Genomic DNA, 24376 nt, shown 5'->3' with positions numbered 1-24376 from the left:
CAGGGCACACAGAATGCTTTGCATGCTACGTGATTAGTGGTGTGTGTGAAATGTGATTTATCTTGGGTCAGTAATCAGGCGGGCTGAACTTGCATGCCCTATAGACGTTCATTTATACTGAGTAAGCCACCAGTCGACTGCTCTCATTGGTCTGAACTCTGCTTTAGAGAAGGGTCACACTAGACCATAGGGTGGACCATAGTGTGGACCCTTGTAAAGGTTTTGTTTTGATACGCAATGGATGACTGGCATAACTAGTGGATTTACCTAATTCTCACACTCTAACTAATAAAAGAGTATAATTACTTCGTGTTATAATCCTACTCAGCATGAATGGCTGCTCCACTCCTCTGCTATATGCTTATGTATGCATGTGCTTTGCTCTTTCTGTGCCTGGTTTAAGTGTGTGTGTGTGTGTGTGTGTGTGTGTGTGTGTGTGTGTGTGTGTGTGTGTGTGTGTGTGTGTGTGTGTGTGTGTGTGTGTGTATGTGTGTGTGTGTTTGTGTGTGTGTGTGTGTGTGTGTGTGTGTGTGTGTGTGTGTGTGTGTACGCACGCACGCGCGCGCGCATGTTTGTGTGCGGGCGCATATTATGCATGCATGTGTTTTGTGCTTTGCGGTGGCTTGCTGCTGCGCTTTCCTAGATAGCGGAGGACGTGCTCGCAAAAGCACCTCGCTGTCTTTCACCCTCTCCTCCATCAAGAGGGTCCAGAGCACTCCCAACCTGCATTCCTCTGCAGGTACTAACTGCTGCACATGTGCTCATACATCCATTTGACATTTACATGCAAAAGCGAAGCACACAATATGCCATACATCCAGGTCTAACACACTGAATGAACCAAGGAAGTCAGTGGCTACGTGTACATGATGTTTTTAAGTCCGATTTAATAAATGTGATTTAAATAGATCGGATTAAGAGTTATTTTGCGATGTGTATACATGGCACTTTCACTTAAATGCGATTAAACGTCTGGGGAAAATAAAGCATTGCGATTGGACTGAGGACGCACGTGCTGAGCGAGCCAAATAAGGCACGGGGGCGTGGTCCAATGCCACAGAGATGCAGGTCATCTTCCCCACGAAAATCGTTGCCTCGGGCGGACTGAAATCACAACATTTCCCCCTTTCTCCCTGGATCATTTACAATGCTACATTAGCTACCCTGTTAGCATAGAAAAACGAGTGGTCAAATGGTAATGTGGAGTAACTTTGTTGTGCTTCATTACTTCGTGGGACACTTTTACATCAATATATGGAAGCCACAACATTTATAGTCGCTTAGGGACTTTAAATTAAGCAAAACTTTCATGTGAAAATCAACAGGAAGTAATCAGATTTAAAGTGAGTTAAATCGGACTTAAGTGTCTCATGTAAACGCATAGAATATGTCACCTAAACAGTAATGCAGTTGGGTCAAAACTCTCCACTCTGATTCATAAGAAACACACACACGCGCACGCACACACACACACACACACACACACACACACACACACACACACACACACACACACACACACACACACACACACACACACACACACACACACACACACACACACACACACACACACACACACACACACACACACACACACATACGTGCACACACACACACATGCACACATGCATCCACATTTATTAAAGAATGTGTGCTTATTTAGTTTCACAGCACACAAAAATACTAACTGTAGAGCTGAAGTGCTCACACCTTGCGTTCAAATGACAAGCATGCAAACTGCTGCCACCCGCTTCTCATATATTCATCTGGAAGTCTTAGATGTTGTCTTTGTGTTGTGTACGTTTTCTTTGTGTAATTGTGACAATTAGCCTACTGTCTACTTTTGCCTCAAACACATTTTTTTATCTTTTCATTGTTGTCATGCCACATTGGCTATACATCTTTGCTGCAGGGAAATCCTGTCATATCAACCTCCTCATCACCGACACCTATCTTGCCCACCATTTCAAACTCAGACGTGGAACTCTGTCACGATTGACAGAGGCCCATGAAAGTGTTGAGTAGACTCATGTGGTATTTGCACCTGATGCACCAGCTACTGTACATCCATATGGTCTCTCCTAGGGATGAGAAGTCAAGAACGGTACATAAAAACTGCCCAGAAGAATAAGTAAGGGTCGTCACATACATTGACATTATAAATGTGTACTTTTATGTAGCCCATTATTGGCACAGGGTATTCATCTAGTCATGACAGTTCAGGTTGCTATGGGGGAGAAAGATTCACACTAGAGACAGTGTATACCAGTGTGTGCTGTGTATGCCCAGATGCTGAGAGTAGCCTACTGTGTAGTAATCCAGCAGAGAGGGGATACCCCCATTAAACACTTTGTATCTGCTCCTCCACCCTTGGGCCTACTGTACAAACAAGCCATCATTTCAAATGAAGGACACTCCACTGCTTTGTGGAGTAGTGTTATGATTCCTTTTCTTTATCCACACGCAAGCAAATAAAATGTCATGCACATATACACTCACAGACACACACGCACACACGCACACACACACACACACACACACACACACACACACACACACACACACACACACACACACACACACACACACACACACACACACACACACACACACACACACACACACACACACACACACACACACACACACACACACACACACACACACACACACACACACACGCAGGCACACACACACACACACTCACTTCCCTGTACATTAGAGTTTGAAACATCATTGTTTTGTCAAAGGCATAGAAACAGCTATCATGTTGTCAAAACTGTTTTAGTTGCTTTGGCAACTAACTCTGCACCCAGGCTTAATTAATGTATTTATGCTACCATTGTGACAGAGGGACAAAGAAGAGTGTCTGGGCGAATAGCCGACTGTTGACTCCGTCAATCAGTCTGGCAAAAGCCATGAGGAATCCGTCTCTGTGGACGAAGGGAGATGGTCTGATCTTACTCTATCATTTAAATTAATTGAAGTTCCAAACTCAAATTAAAACCCATGTTGTGCTTTATTAGCAAGCCTGTTAAGTTATAGCGTCGCAAAAGTATACAAATAACAAAACGAAAGTGTGAATATAGTTACCTTAACCAATCAGTAACAGAGCTCGCGGGTGAGTTCTACATCACCACTCTCAACTGTTTGCTGATTGGCTAAACACCAAGAGAACCGAGCTCGAGGCTTTTGCCAGACGATGTGCAGAGTCAAAATCTTTGGGTGGAGTACAGAGGATGGCGTCGCCAGGCTATGTTTTACCCGTAGTTGCTGCCATTCCATCCTGATCCCCTCAGGTTAATACACATGATGTGTTGCTTCAATCTTACACACGTCCCCCCCCCCCCACCAAAAAAAAAACACACACACACACACACACACACACACACACTCTCTCTCTCTCTCTCCTTCTCTCTCTCTCTCTCTCTCTCTCTCTCTCTCTCACTCTCTCTCTCTCTCTCTCTCTCGCCTTTATCGTGCCCTTTTTGTTGTATTCGCCCCTTTTCCTGTCACTTAATCACAATTTATTAGTTTCTCTGTGTTTCTCTCTAAACACATACTCTACCATAGTTGAATCAGACTTGGGATCTTAGAGGAATGTCAATTAATTACTACCCCTCACTTTGAACTGCTATCTCTTCTCTACATACCATGTGTCGTCTGTTGGTCAGATACAGATTCTCCCCATCAGAAAGATTTTTTTTTAATTTGCTTTCAAGAGTTATAGTAACTTTCTAAAGACCTGATAGCTTTGTTTGCTGTCTGTTTCAGGGAGTGATTCTCACTCATCAGATTCAGGTAACTTGATTTTTTTTCCTATTTCCTTATTCCTCACAGTCACACTATACAACGGGAAAGCATTGTAAGATCCAGGTTCCTAATATTACTTGATGGTTGCAGATGTATGGCGGTCCCGCAGTGCCACAGACGGAATGAGAAATGGGGACGCTGGCAGCAGCTCCTCTCTGGCTGCAAAAGGTTTCCGCAGCGTTAGACCCAACCTGCAGGATAAGAAGTCTCCAACGCCGGTAAACACACACTGCAGCCTGTTCCCATCCATCACAGCTACTCGCATCAATGCTTATGTACTCCCCCATCATTAGTGCACAAGCCTTAGCATTGTAGTGCATTTCCCTTATTATTGCTATCTCATCAAATGTAAATGATTACTCTTTTATTGTAAACTAATTAGATAGTACGGTATATATGAGTTTACGGTTTTACAGCTTTTAAAAAAAAATATTTTCATCTGTATCTACACACACTGTGCACAGGGCACAGTGTTAACATAGCAAATCAAAAACCTCTGCTGAAATGCATTCAGAAGTTTAATGAATGCCCAATCTCTAAAAATGTTGGCATTACTTTATTTGGACATACTGTAGTCCCAGCAGTGTGACAGGGTCAGAAAATGCATTCAATGTTAGTAGACAGACAGGACAGTGTATTTTGATAATATTTGCTGTGCTGTTTATACTGGAAACACACCCATCAAACCCATCAAAAGTTATACAGGGTTTACTTCATGCCCCTTCTGATAATGGTCAGAGGGTACCCATCTGTGTATGTGTGTGTGCGCGTGTGTGCGCGCGCGTGCGTGTGTGTGTGTGTGCGCGCGCGCGCGTGTGTTTGTGTGTGTGTGTGTGTGTGTGTGTGTGTGTGTGTGTGTGTGTGTGTGTGTGTGTGTGTTCCTGTATGTGTGCGTGTGGGCATGCTAGTGTGTGTGTTTGTTTTTATAGCCCTGGAAAGTGGTCAAAAATGCAACCGTGCCTAAATTAGTGCATGCATTACTAGCCTAGTCTAAAGGAAGCAGTCTCGCCTCACATCTTTTCAAATAGTCTGAAATGATCTGGTGTTTATTTCCCACGACCACAGTGTACAAAGTCAGAACATATTTGGAAAAAAAATGCTCCTGACAATAACTTGAGCAAGATGTTTGAACCATTTTTCCTTGCAGGATACTCACCCTTGTTTGCGCTTGTTGAGCTGTCACCACAAACACTACATAGTTTTACTGTCATTTTTGGTTTATTATAAATACACAAAGCTATTTTCCCAGATCAAGTTTTTTCTCTCCTCCTGTTACATGTTGTGTCTGTTTGTCTTTGCTGATTGGCTGCATGCCTGATCCAATCAGGTCCCCCTCCCACCACCTCGGAGAGAGAGCTATCAGTTTGCGCCCCCTGGTGTCGACCCCCCCTCTTACGGCTCTGTCATTGCCCTCGCAGACTCTGTGGTGCCTGATGCTCTCTCTCTGGTCCACAATGCCACTACTGACACAAAAAAGGGCTCCTACACTCTCAGCTCCCACACCAAGTCCTCTTACTCCTACTCAAAGAAAACCACCACCACCACCACCTCCTCCTCTTCCTCTTCCTCCACTGCCCTTCCTGAGCCTTCTGATCCAGGCCTCCCTGCCCAGAACAATGAGCGCCATCTCCCCACTGACACCACCAGTAGCAGACGCGGCAGTCACAGCACTCAGATGCAGCTGCGCAGAGTGGCCACCCTACAGATGACCCCCACCACTGCTCCAGATCCCCCAGCTCACGTCACCCCAACAGAGCCGGAGCTCCCCAACACCAACCCCAGCTCCGTCCCGTCAGGCCCAGACCACAACACCACCCCAGCCCCCACCCCCACCCCCCCACCGAACCCGGCCCCCCCTTCTCGCCGAAGCTCTATTCACACCACCTCTGTCCCGTCAGGCCCGGACCACCCCACCACCCCACCCCCAACCCCCACCCGCACCCCGAACCCGGCCCCCCCTTCTCGCCGAAGCTCTATTCACACCACCTCTGTCCCGTCAGGACCAGACCACACCCCAACCCCAACTCCAACCCCAACCCCAACCCCCACCCGCACCCCCACCCCCACCCCCCCTTCTCGCCGAAGCTCTATTAATGCCACATCGGCTTCTGCTGCATCCTCCTCACTTCCCGAAACACGCAAATCCTCTTTTTCCATTCAGATCAGCCCCTCCAGCACCAGCACAGACACCCCCAAAGTCCCCGAGGCGTCCAAGGATCCCCGGAAGACCCCGCCCATTCCCCCGAGACCGGCCGTGGATGTGGTGGTACTTTGGTTTACCTACTGTATTGCAGACATCAGCACTGTGTTTATGTCACAAATGTCTTGTTTTCACAGGAAGCTGCTGTGCGTTGATTGGCACAAAATGTCTAACCATGCTTGCTTTAATTCTCACACCACCAAACAGGAAGTATGTATGCTGTGGTGATTCATTCACTCATTCATATTTTGAACATCTGTTTTGGTCCACATTGTGCTGGTTGTGTCCAATGTTCACATTGTCCACACACTAACACAACAATACACACACACATACACACACACATACACACATACACACACGCATACACACACACACACACAGACACACACTACATCACTTGAACTCAACCACACTGACTGATGTGGACACTCACCATTGTCTTTAGTTATGTAGTTTGGTGCTTTTTATTGGCAACAGCATGTCAGAAAGCAAGTCGTCTCTCACACACACACTCCTCTACCCCTCCACTCTCCACTCTGCACTCCTCCGCCAGCCCGGCGGGTCCCCGTCACGCGCCCGCACGGCCTCCCCTCGAGGACCCCTCTCCCCTGACGCCGGCTCGCGTCGCTCCCCGTACAGTCGGGCCAGCCAAGGCTCCCCAGACTTCCTGTCCTCGGCCCTCTCCCCAACCCCCTACACCCCTCTGGAGCGCAGCACGGGGCTGGGGGCAGGAGGAGGTGGCGGTACCGGAGGAGGAGGAGGAGGAGGTGGCGGTAGCGGAGGAGGAGGAGGGGGAGCAGGCGGCGCCGATTCGCCCGTCACAGTGTCGGCACTGAGCCACTACTCGTCGTCGACCGCCGTGCTGGAGGAGCTGCAGATCTGCGGGCTGGACTCCTCCCCCGGGGGCTCGGCCACGCCCTCGCCCACTCTCAGCCACACCTCCGCCGTCACCCTCGACGACGGCTCGCCATTAACAGCCACGATGGTCACCGCTGTTGCAAGCGCCGCTGCCAACACTAACGTAACTATCACAGCCACCTGCCAGCCATCCGTCACTCACCACCCCAGTCCCTCTAACACTCACCCTTTACCACCATACTCCACGCCCCAGTACACACACACTGTGTCACTGGACGTATACTTCTATGCAAACGTACAGTAGGTATGCACTGTACGAATAGTGCGTTTATGCAAACATACGTACATAAATGCATGCGCACAGTACCTATACATACATACATGCATTCATACAGTACATACAGGCATCCATTGCATAGTCATTTTTTTTAAATATTTTCTTTCAACACACCCACTTTCACACACACACACACACACACACACACACACACACACACACACACACACACACACACACACACACACACACACACACACACACACACACACACACACACACACACACACACACACACACACACACACACACACACACACACACACGCACACACCCCTTTCCAAATCCCCCCAAAATGACATTCTACCTTGTGCCTGACATGCCTGCTAATCAAAGCTAATGCCTGATATTGCAACCTTCACAGCACACATACAGTACAGTAGTTCTGTATTTCAGCCCGCCAGTTGTGTGTGGCCTTGTCCTGGCCTTGGGTGACTTCTGTCATGTCTGTGCAATGCGCTTGTCTGTCCTCTGGCACGCAGCTCCTCTCAGACCAGCTCTACCCAGAGCACTGCCATGGCATGGTGAGAGGTGGCGCTAGCATATAGCATGAACACAACACATTCATCCTCTTCGGCTTTGCCAAGGGGGATGACTATGATCAAACATCTCTTGATTTCTTCTGAAACCCCATGGAACCTGACATCCACCTTGCCCCATGGCATGCAAACAGTCTTCTGCTCTCACTCACAGATATGAGAATGCAGCAACCCTCACCATCTCCATTGCAGTAGTGTCTGGCCATTGCCGTGCGTTGGCTTTGATTTGGCTGAAGCTCTCCCTCAACCCTGTCTTGGTTTTGAACCTGATATATGGGTTTGAGGAAAGAGATGCAAGAGGAGATGCCCTGCTCATTTGTTTATATGTACATTTCTGAATTGTTAACAGTCAATAACACTTTTCTGCAGTCTTGTGGTAACACAAAAGTAATCCTATTAACCCTAAATGTGTTTCTGACTGTGAACATCTGTCTTCGACTTTAATGTTCTGCCTTTCCATCTCCAGCTCTTTTGAGTCCTTGTGTTGTTGAATGAACTCTAAGGGTTTGCCTACACTGCTTTGCAGATGTTTTTCTATGTTTATAATTAACATGTTGACAATGTCCACTAATGCTTGTAGTTCCATAGGTTTCCCCAGCTCACCGATTCCCCCCCCCCCGCTTCAGCCTTTTTATTGGAACTTTTGGAAAGCAAATTCTATAGTGCATTGTGTATTTTTTTCTACATATATTAGGGTCAAATGGCCATGAATGGGAGATCTGACCATGCGAGTTGCCCACCGAGTGTGCCCCAAAGGCCCGTCTCTCCTGCAGACTACCCGCCTCCTCCCCCGACACTCAGCCCAGGTGTGATGCGGGTCCAGCAGAACCGTAGCTCAGGTAAGTGGCTGGACTCTAGCCAGGGTGGATGTCATCAGGTGACCGTTACTTGGAGTAGTCTGGCATGACTATCTTCTTACAATGGACCCTTGTCTTTGAGGATGTAAAGTATTATTGATGTTAAGATGGTAGCCTCTTACTGCAGCAAGGGTCGCCGGCGACCCTATTCACTTGCTGAAAATGCTTAACTACATCTTAACAACATTGCTATGACATTTCAGAGAACCATAGTGCTGCGCTAAGGGGATTAGTGATGAATGTGACAGTCAGTGTTATGCAATGTGTCAGTTGTATCAGTGGAATGAAGAATAATGCAGATCACATTTGAACACAGGTATGGGTATGGGTGGTATGGGTATGGGTGCTACTTCAATATAGACTGTATGACTGACTACATGGTCACTATTAGCTGTGCGGTTCTCTAACAGAACTGCTACGTATATGGAGAGGGAGACCCTAATTCCCTCTTTCCCTTGAGCAAATCTGTCCTGCCCTGGAAAACAATATTTCAAGTGAAAGTTCAAGTCAAAGTTTATTTGTAATGCACTTTTAAAACGACGTGAGCAGCTGACCAACGTGCTAACAGGAAGGCCTAAGTAAAGACTTGAAACAACATGGAGCAACACAGACAAAGGGATATAGAGACACTCATAAAAAAATATTTGAATTGAATATTTACACATTTACTACATAGACATCATCTATCACATAATGATTTGTCCACTGGTATTATACATAATATATACGCTGTATAATACGGACTCCCATCACTGCAAGTGTTCTAATTTAACTCAGCTTGAACCCCATGTGCCCTTGTGTGTCCAGTGCTAATACAGTCACTCATGTGTCGGGCTGCTGTGCTGCTATAGCGACAACCCCTATGACAGGTTGAGGTCAGCATGGGCATTATGCTGTGCCAGCACTCCTGTCCTGCCTCATCGCTGCTGTCCTAGAGGAAGGTGTCACTGTGCTGCACTGCTCAACCATCGCTTTTTTTTCCTTGAAAGTATCAGAAGCACATGGAGTAGTTCCCCATTTTGAGATGGAGTCTTCCCTCTATTTGTTTGCCTCCAGTCCTCCTCTGCTTGACATCGCTCCCCCTCCCTTTCCTCTACCTTCCTGCCACACTCTCTTTCAATTACTAAATTACCTCTCGCTATCTCTCGCCCTCTCTCTCACGCACTCTCTCTATCACACACTCTCTCTCACTCACTCACTCACTCACTCACTCACTCACTCACTCACTCCCCCACTCTCTCTCACACATACACGGTCTTAAAGGTACATTGTGTAAGATTTTTAGTTGTTTATTTCCAGAATTCATGCTACCCATTCACTAATGTTGCTTTTTTCATGAAAACTTACCACCACCACCATCAAATTCTAAGTATTCATTATGACAGGAAAAAAATCACTTTTCATACATGAAAAGGGGGATCTTCTCCATGGTCCGCCATTTTGAATTTCCAGAAATAGCCATTTTTAGCTGCAAAAATGACTGTACTTGGGCCATACTAGAAAATATTAGTTCATTACTTCGTAAACTTTCATGAAAAGATCAAAGTTGACAATAGGCAACACAGTTTCAATGAGCAGGATAGTTGCAGTACCTTTTTTTGACCATTTCCTGCACAGTGTACCTTTAAAGTCTGCCTCTCTCCGCTTGTCTGTCTCTTGCAGAGTTTTCTGAGTCTGTGATGCGGGAGTCAGTGGTGGAGGGTCAGACCACCGTCAGCAGCACAGTGCCAATCGCTCGCTTCTCTGAGGAGGAGAAGAAGGTGTCTGTCATCAAAGCACCACATTACGAGGGCATCGGCCCTGTGGATGAGTCGGGCATCCCCATCGCCATCCGAACGGTAAGAAGGAAGACTTGCTATCTGCAAGGACATCTACATTTAGGTAACACTTTATTTTAATGGTTCACTTACTGCGGATCTACCACATTAGGTACAGTGTAATAGCCAGTGCAACACTATTTAATACCATGTAATACCAGTGTGTACCAACCCTAACCCTAGATGTAAGTACAAAATTGGTACGTGGTATTACACTGGTATTACATGGTATTACATGGTATTAAATATTGTTACACTGGTTATTGCACTGTGCCTAGTGTGGTAGATCAGGGGTGTCAAACTCATTTTGGTCCGGGGGCCGCATACAACCCATGTGGACCTCAAGCGGGCCGCATTAGTAACATCATCGCAGCAGAGGATTAGTGTTCAGTACTATCACGTTTTAAGTGTGTTGAATATGTAGAAAGCAATGCAATACTGATAATCCTATGCAAAATATCCTTGATTTCATTCATTCATTGCCAACCATCAATTAATTAAATATGGGACAGTTGTTTTTGGCAGGGGGTGTGGGGGTCTTCCCCCAGAAAATTTTGTATTTCTTATATGTAATTTCCTGCATTTTCACGCATTCTAACATCCCGTTTCCAGTTTGAGCTTAATAGGAACCAATACAAATTATATTTCTTATTTAATTACAACCAATACCAATACAATATGAATAAGAAGTATTAACATTTTATCTCTATATATGAGGTCTATAATATATGAGCTTTATCAAATGCCTGTTACAGTACAAATTCACTATTTATAATAGAAGTGTGATGTGCACTTTACTACATATAGGCCTATACAGTGTAACACTGGGTTAATGTCATGCAGGTCTCGATTTTGCCCCGAGGGCCGTAATTGTGCATTTCGGTTATTTCATTAAAAAAAAAAAAAAAAAAAATGTACAAAAAAAAAAAAACCCAAAAAAAAATTTTTTTTTTTTTAACATCCGGGCCGGGTGGAACCCTTTGGCGGGCCGGATGCGGCCCGCGGGCCGTATGTTTGACACCCCTGTGGTAGATCCACTGTAGGCCTAATAGTGAACCATTACAATAAAGTGTTACCTGCATTTACAACAGTTTCTGTCTCTCTGCCTCTAATCTTTTTTACCGGCTTTAAAGAAATCACAAGATGCCTTTGTTCTGGATTGTCTGCAATCTACTTGTCATCAGTGTGGCATGCAGAAAAGTTTGTCCATGTGTATTAGATGAATGTTGACTCATGTGAGTGTTAAATCAGAGAGTTAAAAGTCAGGCTATGTCGCTCTTTTCAACATGGTTGTGACCCTCTTGGACTAGAAGTATCTACTGGAGACATTGCAGAGGAATGCATTGATTTGCTACTTAGAATTACGGTCCATGTTTTCCAAGCTGGATATTTCACATCAAATTGAGACCATTGATATATGTTTTCAGTTATCTTAGTAGTTTTATTGCACAGTTGTGAAAATAGACATTGCTAACATTTGGTATACTCATGAACGGTGTGACGTTTTCCATGTGCATTACGCTCATTTGTGGGGGAAAACAACCCATGCAAATGAATTGGTGATCCTGGGGTTTAATAAACGACAGATACAGACCTGTAGACTAGCGTTGTTCACGCGCAACATGCCGAAAACGTGTTGTGTTGCCGGCTGTTCAAATAATATAGCCAAACAGCCGTGGCTGAAGCATGAAATGTGTTCATTTAGGCTAGTCTATGTAGCATGTAAGTCAATGAGACATTCGGTTTGTTTTCACCCATAAAGGGGCGTAACGCACATTTAAGAGCAAAGAACCCAGATGGTCGTTCATGAGTATCATATGCTAGATGTAAGCAATAGCCTATGCTAGAAGCTTAATGTTTGTAACTGGAGATTTTTGTATGGTTCAAGGATACTAACAAATGCCAGTGACCTGTCACTGCCACTGTGGTGGTTTCACCAAGCAGTTAGATTGCTGAACTCATCCTGAAGACAACAACAAGGCACTTTCTTGCACTTTTTCTTTTCAAACCTATAATAAGACGTAATAAACAAATATTGAATCTTGAATCTTGATTTGAGAAATCTGTGCTACTCTAGATTGTGTCTCTGTATGTTATTAGGGTGGTACTTCACTACACTGGTTTTTGTACAGCAGTTTTGGTTCATTTATGTGCAAAGGCTTTGTATGCATTTGTGCCTTTCGGTCCATATGATTGACAGACAGATTCTAAACCTATTGGCTGACCATTGGAATTTTGTACGTATGTTTATTTCTGTGTTATTGAGGACTACATATTGGATAGCACATAAGTGGAACATGTGTGTACATAAGGAGTACATAAGTGGAACATGTTCTTAGTTAACATTTGACATACGTACATAGATGTACATAGAAGTTTCCCAACATACAGACTCAGTTTTCCTCCCTCCTTCCTTCTCTTTCGTTCTCTTTTGCTTCATGTATCTGTGTACTGTACGCATGTGTCCAAGGAGGGCTGATGCTGGTGAACAGGACTGACAGGGGTAGTCTGACCACAGCAGGTTCTCAAATCCAGCAGTGCCCCCGCTACCTGCTGACAGAACACAACCCTGTTCCCTGACAAAAGCAAGCACACTCAGTACCCAATATCAACCTCTCTGTTCTGTCTCTTGCTGTTTGTGTTTAGACAGTGGACCGGCCAAAAGACTGGTACAAGACCATGTTCAAGCAGATTCACATGGTTCACAAACCAGGTGAGAAGCAGTGTAGCTTATTATATAAAATTGATGATGTATGCAATTCAGCTGTTTTCATTATACAGAAATGTTAATGTTTCTGTCCATGTTTTATATGTCACCTCTCCAGATGATGACTATCCAGACTCATACAACGCCACGTACACCTTGGTTAATAATGGTAAGGGCTTCACTGGCTACATCTTCTACTTTGCCAAGATGGTCCCTGTATGTATGTTGCAATGTTTTATTTAGTGCTTCCTTATTCCTCTTATTAAAAATGTAAGCTCTTAACAATGCTCCACACATTACAGTACAGAATACAGTATGTGCACCCACTGACTGTGCTTTTCTGAGTTCTGCTCAATTGTACAATAATTGCAGTAGGCCTACCTTACCATATGTATTTTGACCTCCCTCCCTCTCTCTCTCTCTCTCTCTCTCTCTCTCTCTCTCTCTCTCTCTCTCTCTCTCTCTCTCTCTCTCTCTCTATCCCTCTATTCTAGACAACTACAGCGCGGTCCATGCTCATCCCCCACCTCGCACACATACATACCGCCCACTGGCAAAGCCTGTTGCCACGGACGACAGCGCCCCCCCTCTCAGGGAACCGTCCCCTGCCCCCATCCCACCTCCACCACCCCCCATGCCCTCTCTGCTGCAGCTCCGCTCGCGGGACTACGACCGGGACAGAGATTTGCCGCATGACACGTAAGAGTCGGCAGATGAATGAAATTACTGCTGCTCACTGCTATGAAAAGGGAAGGGAACCCAATTAGTTGGTTAATAGGATCAATTAGATGGCCACACAAACAAAATGATTAGTTTGATGTGAAGGATGATGGGGGTAACGTGATGTGCATCTCGTTCAAAGCAAAACTTTTTCAGCCCAATTGTATTTGCATCCAATAGTTGGGAATCACAATTGATAAACAATCATAGTTCTTATACTATGGCAATTTTAAGTGTGTAACTTTCTTGTAAAATGTGCTTTTTTAATGAAAATATCCGCTTTCATATTATCACACACTAATGTAGCAACACACAGGAAGTATCACAGAAAGGATCATTATGAGGTTAATATGTAGTATTTTTTGTACAAAAAATTAGAAGCATCTGAGGGCTATTTTTAACGTGATGAATTTCATTTCAGGACAAACAAGATATTGGATCCATGAACATAAAATTTATGCCCAGAAGGCATGACGTTTCAAAGGAGCCAGCATAGGGTATTGCGGTACTGTAGCTGGATATGAATTGCCTTTTTAAAAAATGTTCTGAGTCAACATTTTGTTTTAACTGCAGGAATGAGTACAGCCCTCCAGACAGAAAGGTGGACACCAGAAAGTATCGTGCTGAGCCTCGAAGCATCTTTGAGTATGAGCCGGGGAGGTCCTCCATCTTGGAGCAAGAGAGACCGGTAAAATTCACACTTCACACACATTCATATAATAATGCATGAGAACACACACACACACACACACACACACACACACACACACACACACACACACACACACACACACACACACACACACACACACACACACACACACACACACACACACACACACACACCTATTCTCTGTACAATATACGATACATTTGTAGATACTGAATAGATAATTCATGAATAATTATTAACTCAAAGACTGTCTGTGATGGTGCATGACAATTTAAAGGTCACTATTATGTTTTTTTACCAAACGAAAATACTGTGACGTAAGGTAGATTCAGTTATATGGGCACATGGGCAGTGCAACAGTTACTGTAATTATCGATCAGCTAATTAGACATATGCTCAGATTTGTTTAATTTTCTTTATTTTTGGACTGCTCTCTGCCTGTGCACCGTCTTCTTTGCTTTGTTTCTTCCTTTTTTGAACTAAAATTGTCCATCTTTTTAATGCCTGTTTCTGTAGATCAGAGTCTCCCTGTGTCTTTGAAAGCCATATTCTCTCTTTTGCGGTCAGCACTTCTTTTACTCTCTTCCTTTGAAAGTAATCCAGGGTGCTGACAGACTGAGAACTGTGTGTGTGTGTGTGTGTGTGTGTGTGTGTGTGTGTGTGTGTGTGTGTATGGTGAGAGAGAGAGAGAGAGAGAGAGAGAGAGAGAGAGAGATAGCATGGCACATCTCAGAAGTATAGTGTAGAGATGGAAGGAACATTAGAAATGATAAGGTCAGTTACACAATTTACAGAATGAAAATTGGAGCTAAAACAAGAATGACGACTAAAGAGGGACAGAAAGAAAGGAAAGAATGGTCATGTACGTATAAATTAAGGCCAACTGTCAGCTTTAACACAACTACAGAAAGGGAGAGAAGACAGAGCCAGAGTGTTTTAAGATACAGCAAAAAAAAACAGATATGAGTGCAGACAGAGGAAAGGAGAAGCTACAGTACGGTGAAAAGACAGCAATCACAGCACATAGCTGGAAGAAGTGGAAGCTGTAGCGCTGGTCTTAGTGCCCCCTGCTGATCATAGTATAGCATTACTATAGTTGTCCATGGTATCCTGGTGGAACAGCTTGTGTGAGGAATAAAATAATCATAACACAGCACCGACACTTCAGCCTCATACCAATAGTTTCACTTGTACCCAATTTCACCATTTGACTTTTACTGTATTTTACTTTGAGTGACATCATTGCTTTATTCTCCATTGTCATTTTTTACCCTCAGCCATTTCATTTTGCTACTGCAAGCCACTTCAGTTTCACTACTGAGAGAGATCAAGATACATCACATAAAAGACTGCCTGCTATAGCAACAAAAGCTAGAAGTTGTAGGCCAGCAAATCAGCAAAATTCTTTGTTTATAAGTGTGTGTGTGTGTATGTGTGTATGTGTGTGTGTGTGTGTGTGTGTGTGTGTGTGTGTGTGTGTGTGTGTGTGTGTGTGTGTGTGTGTGTGTGTGTGTGTGTGTGTGTGTGTGTGTGTGTGTGTGTGTGTGTATGCGTGTGTGTGTGTGCGTGCGTGCGTGCGTGCGTGCGTGCGTGGCGCACACGCATGCTTGCGTACATATGTGCATGTGTGAGAGTGTGTGTGTGCAGGTGGGCGTGCATGCATGCGTGTACGTACGTGTGTGTGTGTGTGAGTCTGGCTCTGCAAAGATTTGTGACTGTAGTGCTGCTGCTTATTTGTATTTTTCGTTGATCTGCTGCTGTATGTGAATCTTTCCACTCTGACCTCATTCTCTTCTTCATCAGCCGTTCCCCTTTCCTGCTGCAACAATACCAAGCTCCAAGCCATAACACCCATTTCGCTCTTTCTCTCTCCCCATCTCTCGCCCTCTCTCTCTCTCTCTCTTTTTCCTTCTGCCTTTTGCCCCCTCTTCCTCCCCTCCCACTCCCACTCTTCTCCCTCCCCTCTGTTGCTTTCCGCTCCAGACATATGGTATAAACCCTGATGACATAGATTTAGAGAACGAGCCATGGTATAAGTTCTTTTCTGAACTGGAGTTCGGTCGGCCGGTAAGTCAGGGGTCTGCACCTCGCTCCTTGCCCTCCTCTTGTCTGTCAGTCCACCAAGCACCCAGCCAGTCCCACCCACCCGCCCGCACATCCACCAAAACCCCAACCCTCCCCCTCCGCCAGCTTCCCGTGAGCCTCTGCAGTGGACATGGTGCTGCCCACACCCACACGCCTGGACGTGGTGCTGCCTGCACCCTCCTCAGGGTTGGCCTCGCAGCTTGGCATGTTCGTGGTGGTGTTGTTGTGGAGACTTGCAGAGGCTGCTGCTGGTGCTTCTGCTGCTGTGTGCTGTGTTAGCTGGTATGGTGTAGCAGTGCTAGTCTTTCCCGAGTGTGCTCTGTGTCAGTCTGTTTGTCTGGCCAATGTGATTTTTGCTACGGACCAGTTTTATGCACAATTCATTGCTGCAGAGGAAATCATCTCTGCCCCAGACAGACGTGATTCTAATATGTTTTTTAATACTACAGTACAAACTATATCTCATGGCATCAGTTACTTGTTTTGGAAGTGATGTTACATTTCAATATGAATATAACTCATGGCCATGCACGTTTATACAGCATAATTACAGTATAATACATGTACTAATGCGCATATACAGTCACAGAAAAAAATTGAGACCACCTCGAAATTTTCAGTTTTTCTGATTTTGCTTTGGATAGGTATGGGCTTGAGTAAAACAAACATTGTTATTACATTCTATAAACTACCGACAACATTTCCTCTGAATTTCGAAAGAAAATATTTAGATCAACGCTCCCGAACGATGAGGAATGTTTTTTAGAGAAGGATAATGATCCAGCCACTCAGCTTGGCCAATCAAGCTATGGATGGAGAACCACCTCATCAATACCCTGACATGGTCAGCTCCAGGCTTCAGGCCCGAACCCCCTTGAAAACCTCTGGAATGTGATCAAGAGGAAGCTGGATGGTCACAAGCCATCAACCCAAGCTCAGAAACTTGAATTCTTGCACCAGGCCTGAAATAAAGTCATCCAAGAACAATGTGAAGGAGTAATGGTGCGCAGACCAAAATCTGTGACGAAAAATCGGGTTTGTTCCACCAAATATTGATTTCTGAACTCTTCCTAAGTTAACACATTACGATTATGTTGCTTTAAAGTTAATATCATCTTGTTTTCTTTGCCTTTTTGAGATTTGGAAGCATTGCATCTTATGTGTTATTTTGACCATTTTGAGATTTTCTGCCAACAAATTATCTAAATGACAATATTTTCTTTCGAAATTCGGAGGAAATGTTATTGGTAGTTTATAGAATGAAATTACAATGTTTGTTATACTCAAACACATACGTATCCATAGCAAAATCTCAAAAACTGAAACTGAAATCCTCCACCGTTGGCACTCAAAGCTAGTGAACTGACACCGGCTTTTGCGAGTTACAAGCCACACGGTTGGAAGCTAACTATGAAAAATGCTATGTACAGTAGGTACGAGCGGTTGGACATCAAAATTCGCGAAGCGATTAAGAAGACAGAGGAATGGGCGTCAGGAGTATTATAGTAACGCCAGAGGGCGGGTCTAGACTGACGCTTCCATCTGCCATTCGGCGTGATTGTAGTACTGAGCTTCGATTGGATCATCTGGCGATCAATCAAGTTCCATGAGTAATAGGTTGCAGTTCCTGCGATATGGAACATCTCACTGAAATTAGGCCTAAATGTTAAATGGTCTGCTCCAGCCAGATTGACCAGATTTACCATCACACTTAAAGCAGCACTTTTTAAGATCCTTTCATCTTGTGCCATAAACTGAGGTCCTCTGTAAAACTTCACATTGGTTTGTCTTCCCTCTGTCGAGTGCAGTCTTTCACATCGGAGTAGTTCGGGGCATCTTTTTGTACCTGCAGTTTGACATTTTGTGAATTATTGGAGGGATGGTTAGTTAGTGTGGTTTGTTTGTTCGTTTGTGTGTGTGTGTGTGTGTGTGTATGTGTGTGTGTGTGTGTGCGCGCGGGCGTGTAAATAAATAAATAAAAAATCTGAGATTTCCATACCTATCCCTTTAAGTGACCACAACTTGTAATGCTTCTTGGCTTGTCACAGAGAAATGGTTTTAAACATCTCCAAACCGGGCAGGTTGTTTTAGAGTCTGAGTGGTTTCTCTCGAAAGGCCAAGGAGGAGAAGCGTTTCAAAATGTCCAAGCTGGTGTAAGAAAGGGCTTGATAGGATGAATAAATAAACAGGACTTACCAAGGACACTTAATTACTTGTTCCTGTAGCCACATGGTTTTAGAAATGTGGAAAATGCACAGAGGAATAAACTTCAAAATTAATCTTGCACATGTCTGTGACTCATTTCCTAATGCAGTAGTGGTGTGCTCAGCGCCCACTTCTCTCAGCACTGTGAACCCTCTCCCCTGCATCAGAGACCCTCTCCCCTGCATTAGAGACCCTCTCCCCTGTATTAGAGATGTTCAAATGTAATTATGATGCAACACTAGGAGTACAGTAGAGGAACCACAGCGAATGATACATTGTAGTTGTTACATGGCACCTGTCAGAACAACCTTGGTGGGGGGGGGGGTAAAGTAAAAATAATAAATAGAAGTCCATATGCAAAAAATATGGATCTTCAGTGCACTTTTGAACATAAATGACCCCTGTTTCCATGGCAATGTAGATGTTAGATGTAGTCTAGTCGCATTCAGAGAATGCATGGCAAATAAGGGTCTGATATTTGCATGTGTGTGCATACAATTTGTCAAATAGTCTCTGTGTGTGTGTGTGTGTGTGTGTGTGTGTGTGTGTGTGTGTGTGTGTGTGTGTGTGTGTGTGTGTGTGTGTGTGTGTGTGTGTGTGTGTGTGTGTGTGTGTGTGTGTGTGTGTGTGTGTGTGTGTGTGTGTGTGTGTCTGTGTGTGTGTGTGTGTGTGTCTGTGTGTTTTTGCATGTGAACATCCAATGTTTGGGTTTGCACTCTATGTGTGGTGTGTGTCCGTGTGTGCCACTTTGAATATTTCATATGTCACATTCATACACATAGCCTACATCCTTGAGTTTCTCATGTATCTGTAACTCTGTCACTGGGTCTTTCTCAAAACCTAGGCCAGTGTCCTTCCAAGTGTATCAGCCTAATTAGTCAGGCCCAGTGATTGGATACTCTTTATTAGTCACACCCAGTGATTGGATATTCTGTAGAGCTCCCCAAAAAGTATCCAATCACTGGGCTTGACTAATGAGGCTGATACACTTGGAAGGACACTGGCCTAGGCTTTGAGAAAGACCCAATCTCTTCTCCACATGACCTGCTGTCCATGTTTTGTTTTTCCCATGATGCCACTGCCTTCTCTCCTCCACCTCATCTACACTCCTCCTCCTCCTCCTGCTCTGTTCACTGCTGCTCCTGCCGATGCTTTGGGGCTCAAGCCTCCTAAAAAACGGCTGGATTATAATCCAGACAGCTCCTCCTCTCGTGTCTTCACTGAGGTAATCCACAGACGTTGTGCACCGCTACTGCCAGACCCTTCCCCCCCTTTCTAACATATTGGCCCTGATTGGCTGGATCACAGCACCCTTCTCCCTAAATCTGGCTCTCTTCTCAGAGCTTCAGAAAAAACAGTCACAAAATGCAGTGGCATGGCGTTTCAATTAGGGATTATAGATAAATTCACTTTACATGCTTGTAGAATATACATAGAACACGATGCACACTATTCACGTGTTGTTTTTATGCATATTCTTTAATCATGCTTTTCATAACTCTAAATGCTCATAACACCTTAACTCTTTATGGTTGGACACCATTATCATTGTAGTATATGTATTGGAGTGTTATTGTAATGACCTGTCTTTGTCATTTTAGGAGGCTGCTGATTTTTTTTTTTTTTAGCTTTGATGCCTTTAATATGATATCCTGTATAATCTTATCTGATGAAAGCATAATCACTATAATAACATCACCACTGATGTCTTACTAATCCTCCGTTGTGTTTGAGTCAGAAGTTAAAATATTTAATATATATTTATATTTAATCTAATGTAATGTAAAAAGTGTTCTTGTTCAGTGACCTGAACAAAGCTGGATGATGTACAGCAAAAGATTCTGATGGAATTTAAAAAAATATAGGCCTATTATGAGAGTGTCATCCACCTGCCATATGTGTCTGGCTCGACTCCGATCCGAAACCCTAGACTCCATGTCTGCTTTTACTGAGGGGAGCCTCCTCATCCTATTGCTCTGTCAGGACTCTACTGTAAATGCTGCCTCTTCACATTCCTCACACATCCTCCCTCTCTCTCATACACTCTCTCCTTTACTATCGCTCTCTCGCTCTCTCTCTCCCTAGAAAGCTTATGGGTGCTTAACACAAAGGCAGGGTAAAAGATCACCCCCAAGGTGCTTTTCCGGTGTGCTTTCTTGCTTATGTGAGAAACCGAAAGGAGTGTGTGGGGGGAGGGTTGCCCTGATGGTGAAGCGGAACCAGTTTTCAGACCGGACCTGGGTCGCAGTACCGGGGGAAGGCTTTGAGCGCAGCGCAGCGTGCAAAGAAACTGTGAGCGTGTGTGTAAGCGTGTGCAGCACCAGCCTTTGTTCGTGGCCTGCTCACCCTCCTCCTCTTTTGTTGTCTTCCACTTTCCCGCAGAGCTCGCTCTACATCTCCCACGCAGAAAGAGCACCCGACAGGCCTTCAAGGTGAGTACCGCATCTCCATCTCTCCTCCTCTCCTCTCCACTCCCTCACTGCCTTATTTGTTTGCCTGCATTGTGTTAGACCCCAGTGGTCATCATGGGACAAAGCATGTTCACCCTTTGAATACATGTATTAGAGTAGAACGCGTGCAGCTATAAAACCCTAAACCCATTGTCCTCTTCTTTACTGCATCTCTGCATTGGTGTGTGTGTGTGCGCGTGTGTGTGTGTGTGTGTGTGTGTGTGTGTGCGTGTGTGTGTGTGTGTGTGTGTGTGTGTGTGTGTGTGGGTGTGGGTGTGTGTGTGTGTGTGTGTGTGTGTGTGTGTGTGTGTGTGTGTGTGCGTTCGTGTGTGTGTGCGTGTGTGTGTGTGTGCACGTGTGTGTGTGTGTGTGTGTGTGTGTGTGTGTGTGTGTGTGTGTGTGTGTGTGTGTGTGTGTGTGTGTGTGTGTGTGTGTGTGTGCACACGCGTGTGTGTGTGCAAGCATGAGAGTGTCTGCTTTTAGCATGAAAGCTCCCACCCCTCTTTCACCCCTAAACTGCATATATTAGCCATTGATGTGATCCCCCCTCTATTGTTGGTATGTGGCAGCTCTCTCTACCCCCCAAGTCTGTGGTGCAAAACCTCTCCAACTCTCTGCTCATTCTCCAGCCTCGTTTCCTCAGGCGTCAGCACTCCTCCCCCACCTCACTATTCACCTTTATCTACAATTCCTGAAATTATTTCAATTATTTATTTGAGAACAGCGAATATGTCTTTTTTGTCTCTTAGAATACTTTATGATTGAATTATGCAACGATTTAAATAATGTGCAAAGTTCTTACTGAAAAGATATGGATTGCACTGTGATGATGAACAGCATGTTTGAATACTCACACTAAGTAGACTCACACTTGGGAGCATTTATCAGTTTGCAGATCTTAAAATCCTGCATCGCTATGATATGGGTGCATTCTGTCTTTCTCTGATACTATTCTTTTTTTATTTTATTTTTTTCATATATTTTTAGGGGCTTTTTATGCCTTTATTGACAGGATAGTATGAGATGCTGACAGGAAATGAGTGGGTGAGAGAGATGGAGGAGGATTGGGAAATGACCCGGTCCGGACTCAAACCGGGGTCCCCATGGGCATGCAAGCCCAAATGTGGGGGGCTTAGCGCGCTGCGCCACAGCGCCCCCGATACTATTCTAATTGTAGAACAGATGTAGGGAGAATTCGTAAAAGGGTCCATGTGTTGTAATGCAAAATGTCATACATTTGTAATGATGGTGGTGTGAAGCCCCAAGTTAGTTGAAGGTTTGAAGGTTACCTATACTAACATATTCAGGGAAAACCTCTCCTTGGCTCATAGTATTCAATAAATATATAGAGGACACAGTATCTATGCCCTTAACTACAAGAGGTGTCAAAAGTAAAAGAAGTAAATTCATGGTGTAAGTACAACACTAGCACATACTGCTGTATATAGCTGTTACATCACCTTATCCACAGTGCCTAATGAGGTAGATAAACTGTGTTGTTACAGGAAAACCTAAAAACCTATAAAGGAAATCCATCACAAATTTGATCCAACCAGCACAGCTGACGGACTACAATAACTGTAGATCGTAGATAAGTAGATCATCAGTAGAATGCATTAATTTTGTAGTTGGTTGTAAATACAAATGGTTCCATGTGTTAATTCTGTTGATGTGATATTGGCTACGTTTACATGAGACATTTAATTCGGAATTAACTCAATTTAATTCTGAACAAAGCTTAATTCTGCGTTGAAAACGTCATGTAAACACTTCTTAATTCGGAATTAAACGAAAGATCAAAGGAAACTCAACTGAACTATTTACTATTTAACTATTAACGATTTAATTATTCCGTAATTATTCATTAGGAATTAAAACCGTCATGTAAACGTAGCAATTGACTCTATTTTGGATATTGTGTGAACAATGATAAAACACAGCAAGTAGGCTACTACAGGTCATGCATAGTCTATACCTGCTGATTGACTGGTTTCATTTGCTTGTTTTCACTGTTTGTGGTGGGTTTGCTATTGACCGGTTTTTACAAATGTGACCATAGTGCCGCTAGTGACTACAGAAAGAGGAGGAAGTCAGAGCCCACGGTGAGTCAGCAGAACGCGGGTGCAGACCAGAATGCCTTGCAGACGTCCACTCAGGCCCACCCGTCCGGCAGAGCTAGCACACTGAAGAAGGCTAGTGCTCGCTCATCCCCCTCGTCACCATCCAGAGCTAGAGGTACACACGCACACACACACACACACACACACACACACACACGCACACACACACACACACACACACACACACACACACACACACACACACACACACACACACACACACACACACACACACACACACACACACACACACACACACACACACACACACACACACACTCACATTACACACATACATTAATATATCAATGAATAGCAATGTATGCAAACATTTCCATAGAGTACGTATGTGTACAGAAAGCCATGATGTGTACCGGCTCAAGATGAGAAGGCAGAGAGATGGTTTCCCTGCTGCGCTCAGCCTAGGATTGCAGTGGCGACACACTGAGCGCCCCCACCCCCACGACGTTCCAAATGAAATTTGGGTTGTTTCGTGACTTGTGGAAGTAACTGAGCCAAACTCCCTGTCCCACTGAGGTCCATTGTTGCCTGTATTACTTTGTGCTCATACAGTATCTGTGTTTTTTTTATTCTATTATCAGCCTCCTGGCACAATAGCTGTCTTTGCTCTGTACCTTTCCACACTGCAGGGCTTTGCCTTTTCACACTCTGCGTTGCATGGGCCGTAGGGCTGACTGACTACGTTGCTTAACATTTGAATACGTTATGATTTCTCTCTCTCTGTCTTTCTCTCTCTCCCTATCCCTCTCCCTCTCTTTCTCTCTCTCTGTGTACACACACAGTATTAACCATTTTCTGTCACTGTTTCAGTAAGGATGAATGTGTCTTCTAACAAACCTTCGTTTTGTCTTCTCTTTTCCCTTTTACCTCTCATGATTTTAAAACTTCTCCTTCCCATACCTCCCATACTTCTTTCTTTTCTTCCCTACTATTTTTGAACAACTCTCTCTTCCCCTTTATCATTTGGC

The 24376-nt window shown here is 44.4% G+C and overlaps 1 protein-coding gene across 1 annotated transcript in view; it reads left to right on the top strand.

The window, feature by feature from the left end:
* The first annotated feature begins 591 nt into the window (after nucleotides 1–591).
* Nucleotides 592–24376, top strand: part of sorbs2a (sorbin and SH3 domain containing 2a) — a 45071-nt gene continuing 21286 nt past the window's right edge. Inside the window, exons 1-16 of the mRNA XM_063219964.1 lie at nucleotides 592–739; nucleotides 3778–3804; nucleotides 3907–4034; nucleotides 5144–5806; nucleotides 5978–6082; nucleotides 6573–7040; nucleotides 8448–8592; nucleotides 10273–10448; nucleotides 13074–13140; nucleotides 13253–13303; nucleotides 13629–13833; nucleotides 14428–14542; nucleotides 16511–16594; nucleotides 19983–20042; nucleotides 21200–21249; nucleotides 23327–23502. Coding sequence (XP_063076034.1) covers nucleotides 592–739; nucleotides 3778–3804; nucleotides 3907–4034; nucleotides 5144–5806; nucleotides 5978–6082; nucleotides 6573–7040; nucleotides 8448–8592; nucleotides 10273–10448; nucleotides 13074–13140; nucleotides 13253–13303; nucleotides 13629–13833; nucleotides 14428–14542; nucleotides 16511–16594; nucleotides 19983–20042; nucleotides 21200–21249; nucleotides 23327–23502 — 2668 coding nt within the window. The remainder of the gene's footprint in view (nucleotides 740–3777; nucleotides 3805–3906; nucleotides 4035–5143; nucleotides 5807–5977; nucleotides 6083–6572; nucleotides 7041–8447; nucleotides 8593–10272; nucleotides 10449–13073; nucleotides 13141–13252; nucleotides 13304–13628; nucleotides 13834–14427; nucleotides 14543–16510; nucleotides 16595–19982; nucleotides 20043–21199; nucleotides 21250–23326; nucleotides 23503–24376) is intronic.

This window comes from Engraulis encrasicolus, chromosome 16, assembly GCF_034702125.1.
Source record: "Engraulis encrasicolus isolate BLACKSEA-1 chromosome 16, IST_EnEncr_1.0, whole genome shotgun sequence".
Classification (NCBI taxonomy): domain Eukaryota; kingdom Metazoa; phylum Chordata; class Actinopteri; order Clupeiformes; family Engraulidae; genus Engraulis; species Engraulis encrasicolus.
This window is presented reverse-complemented; position numbering and strand designations above follow the sequence as displayed.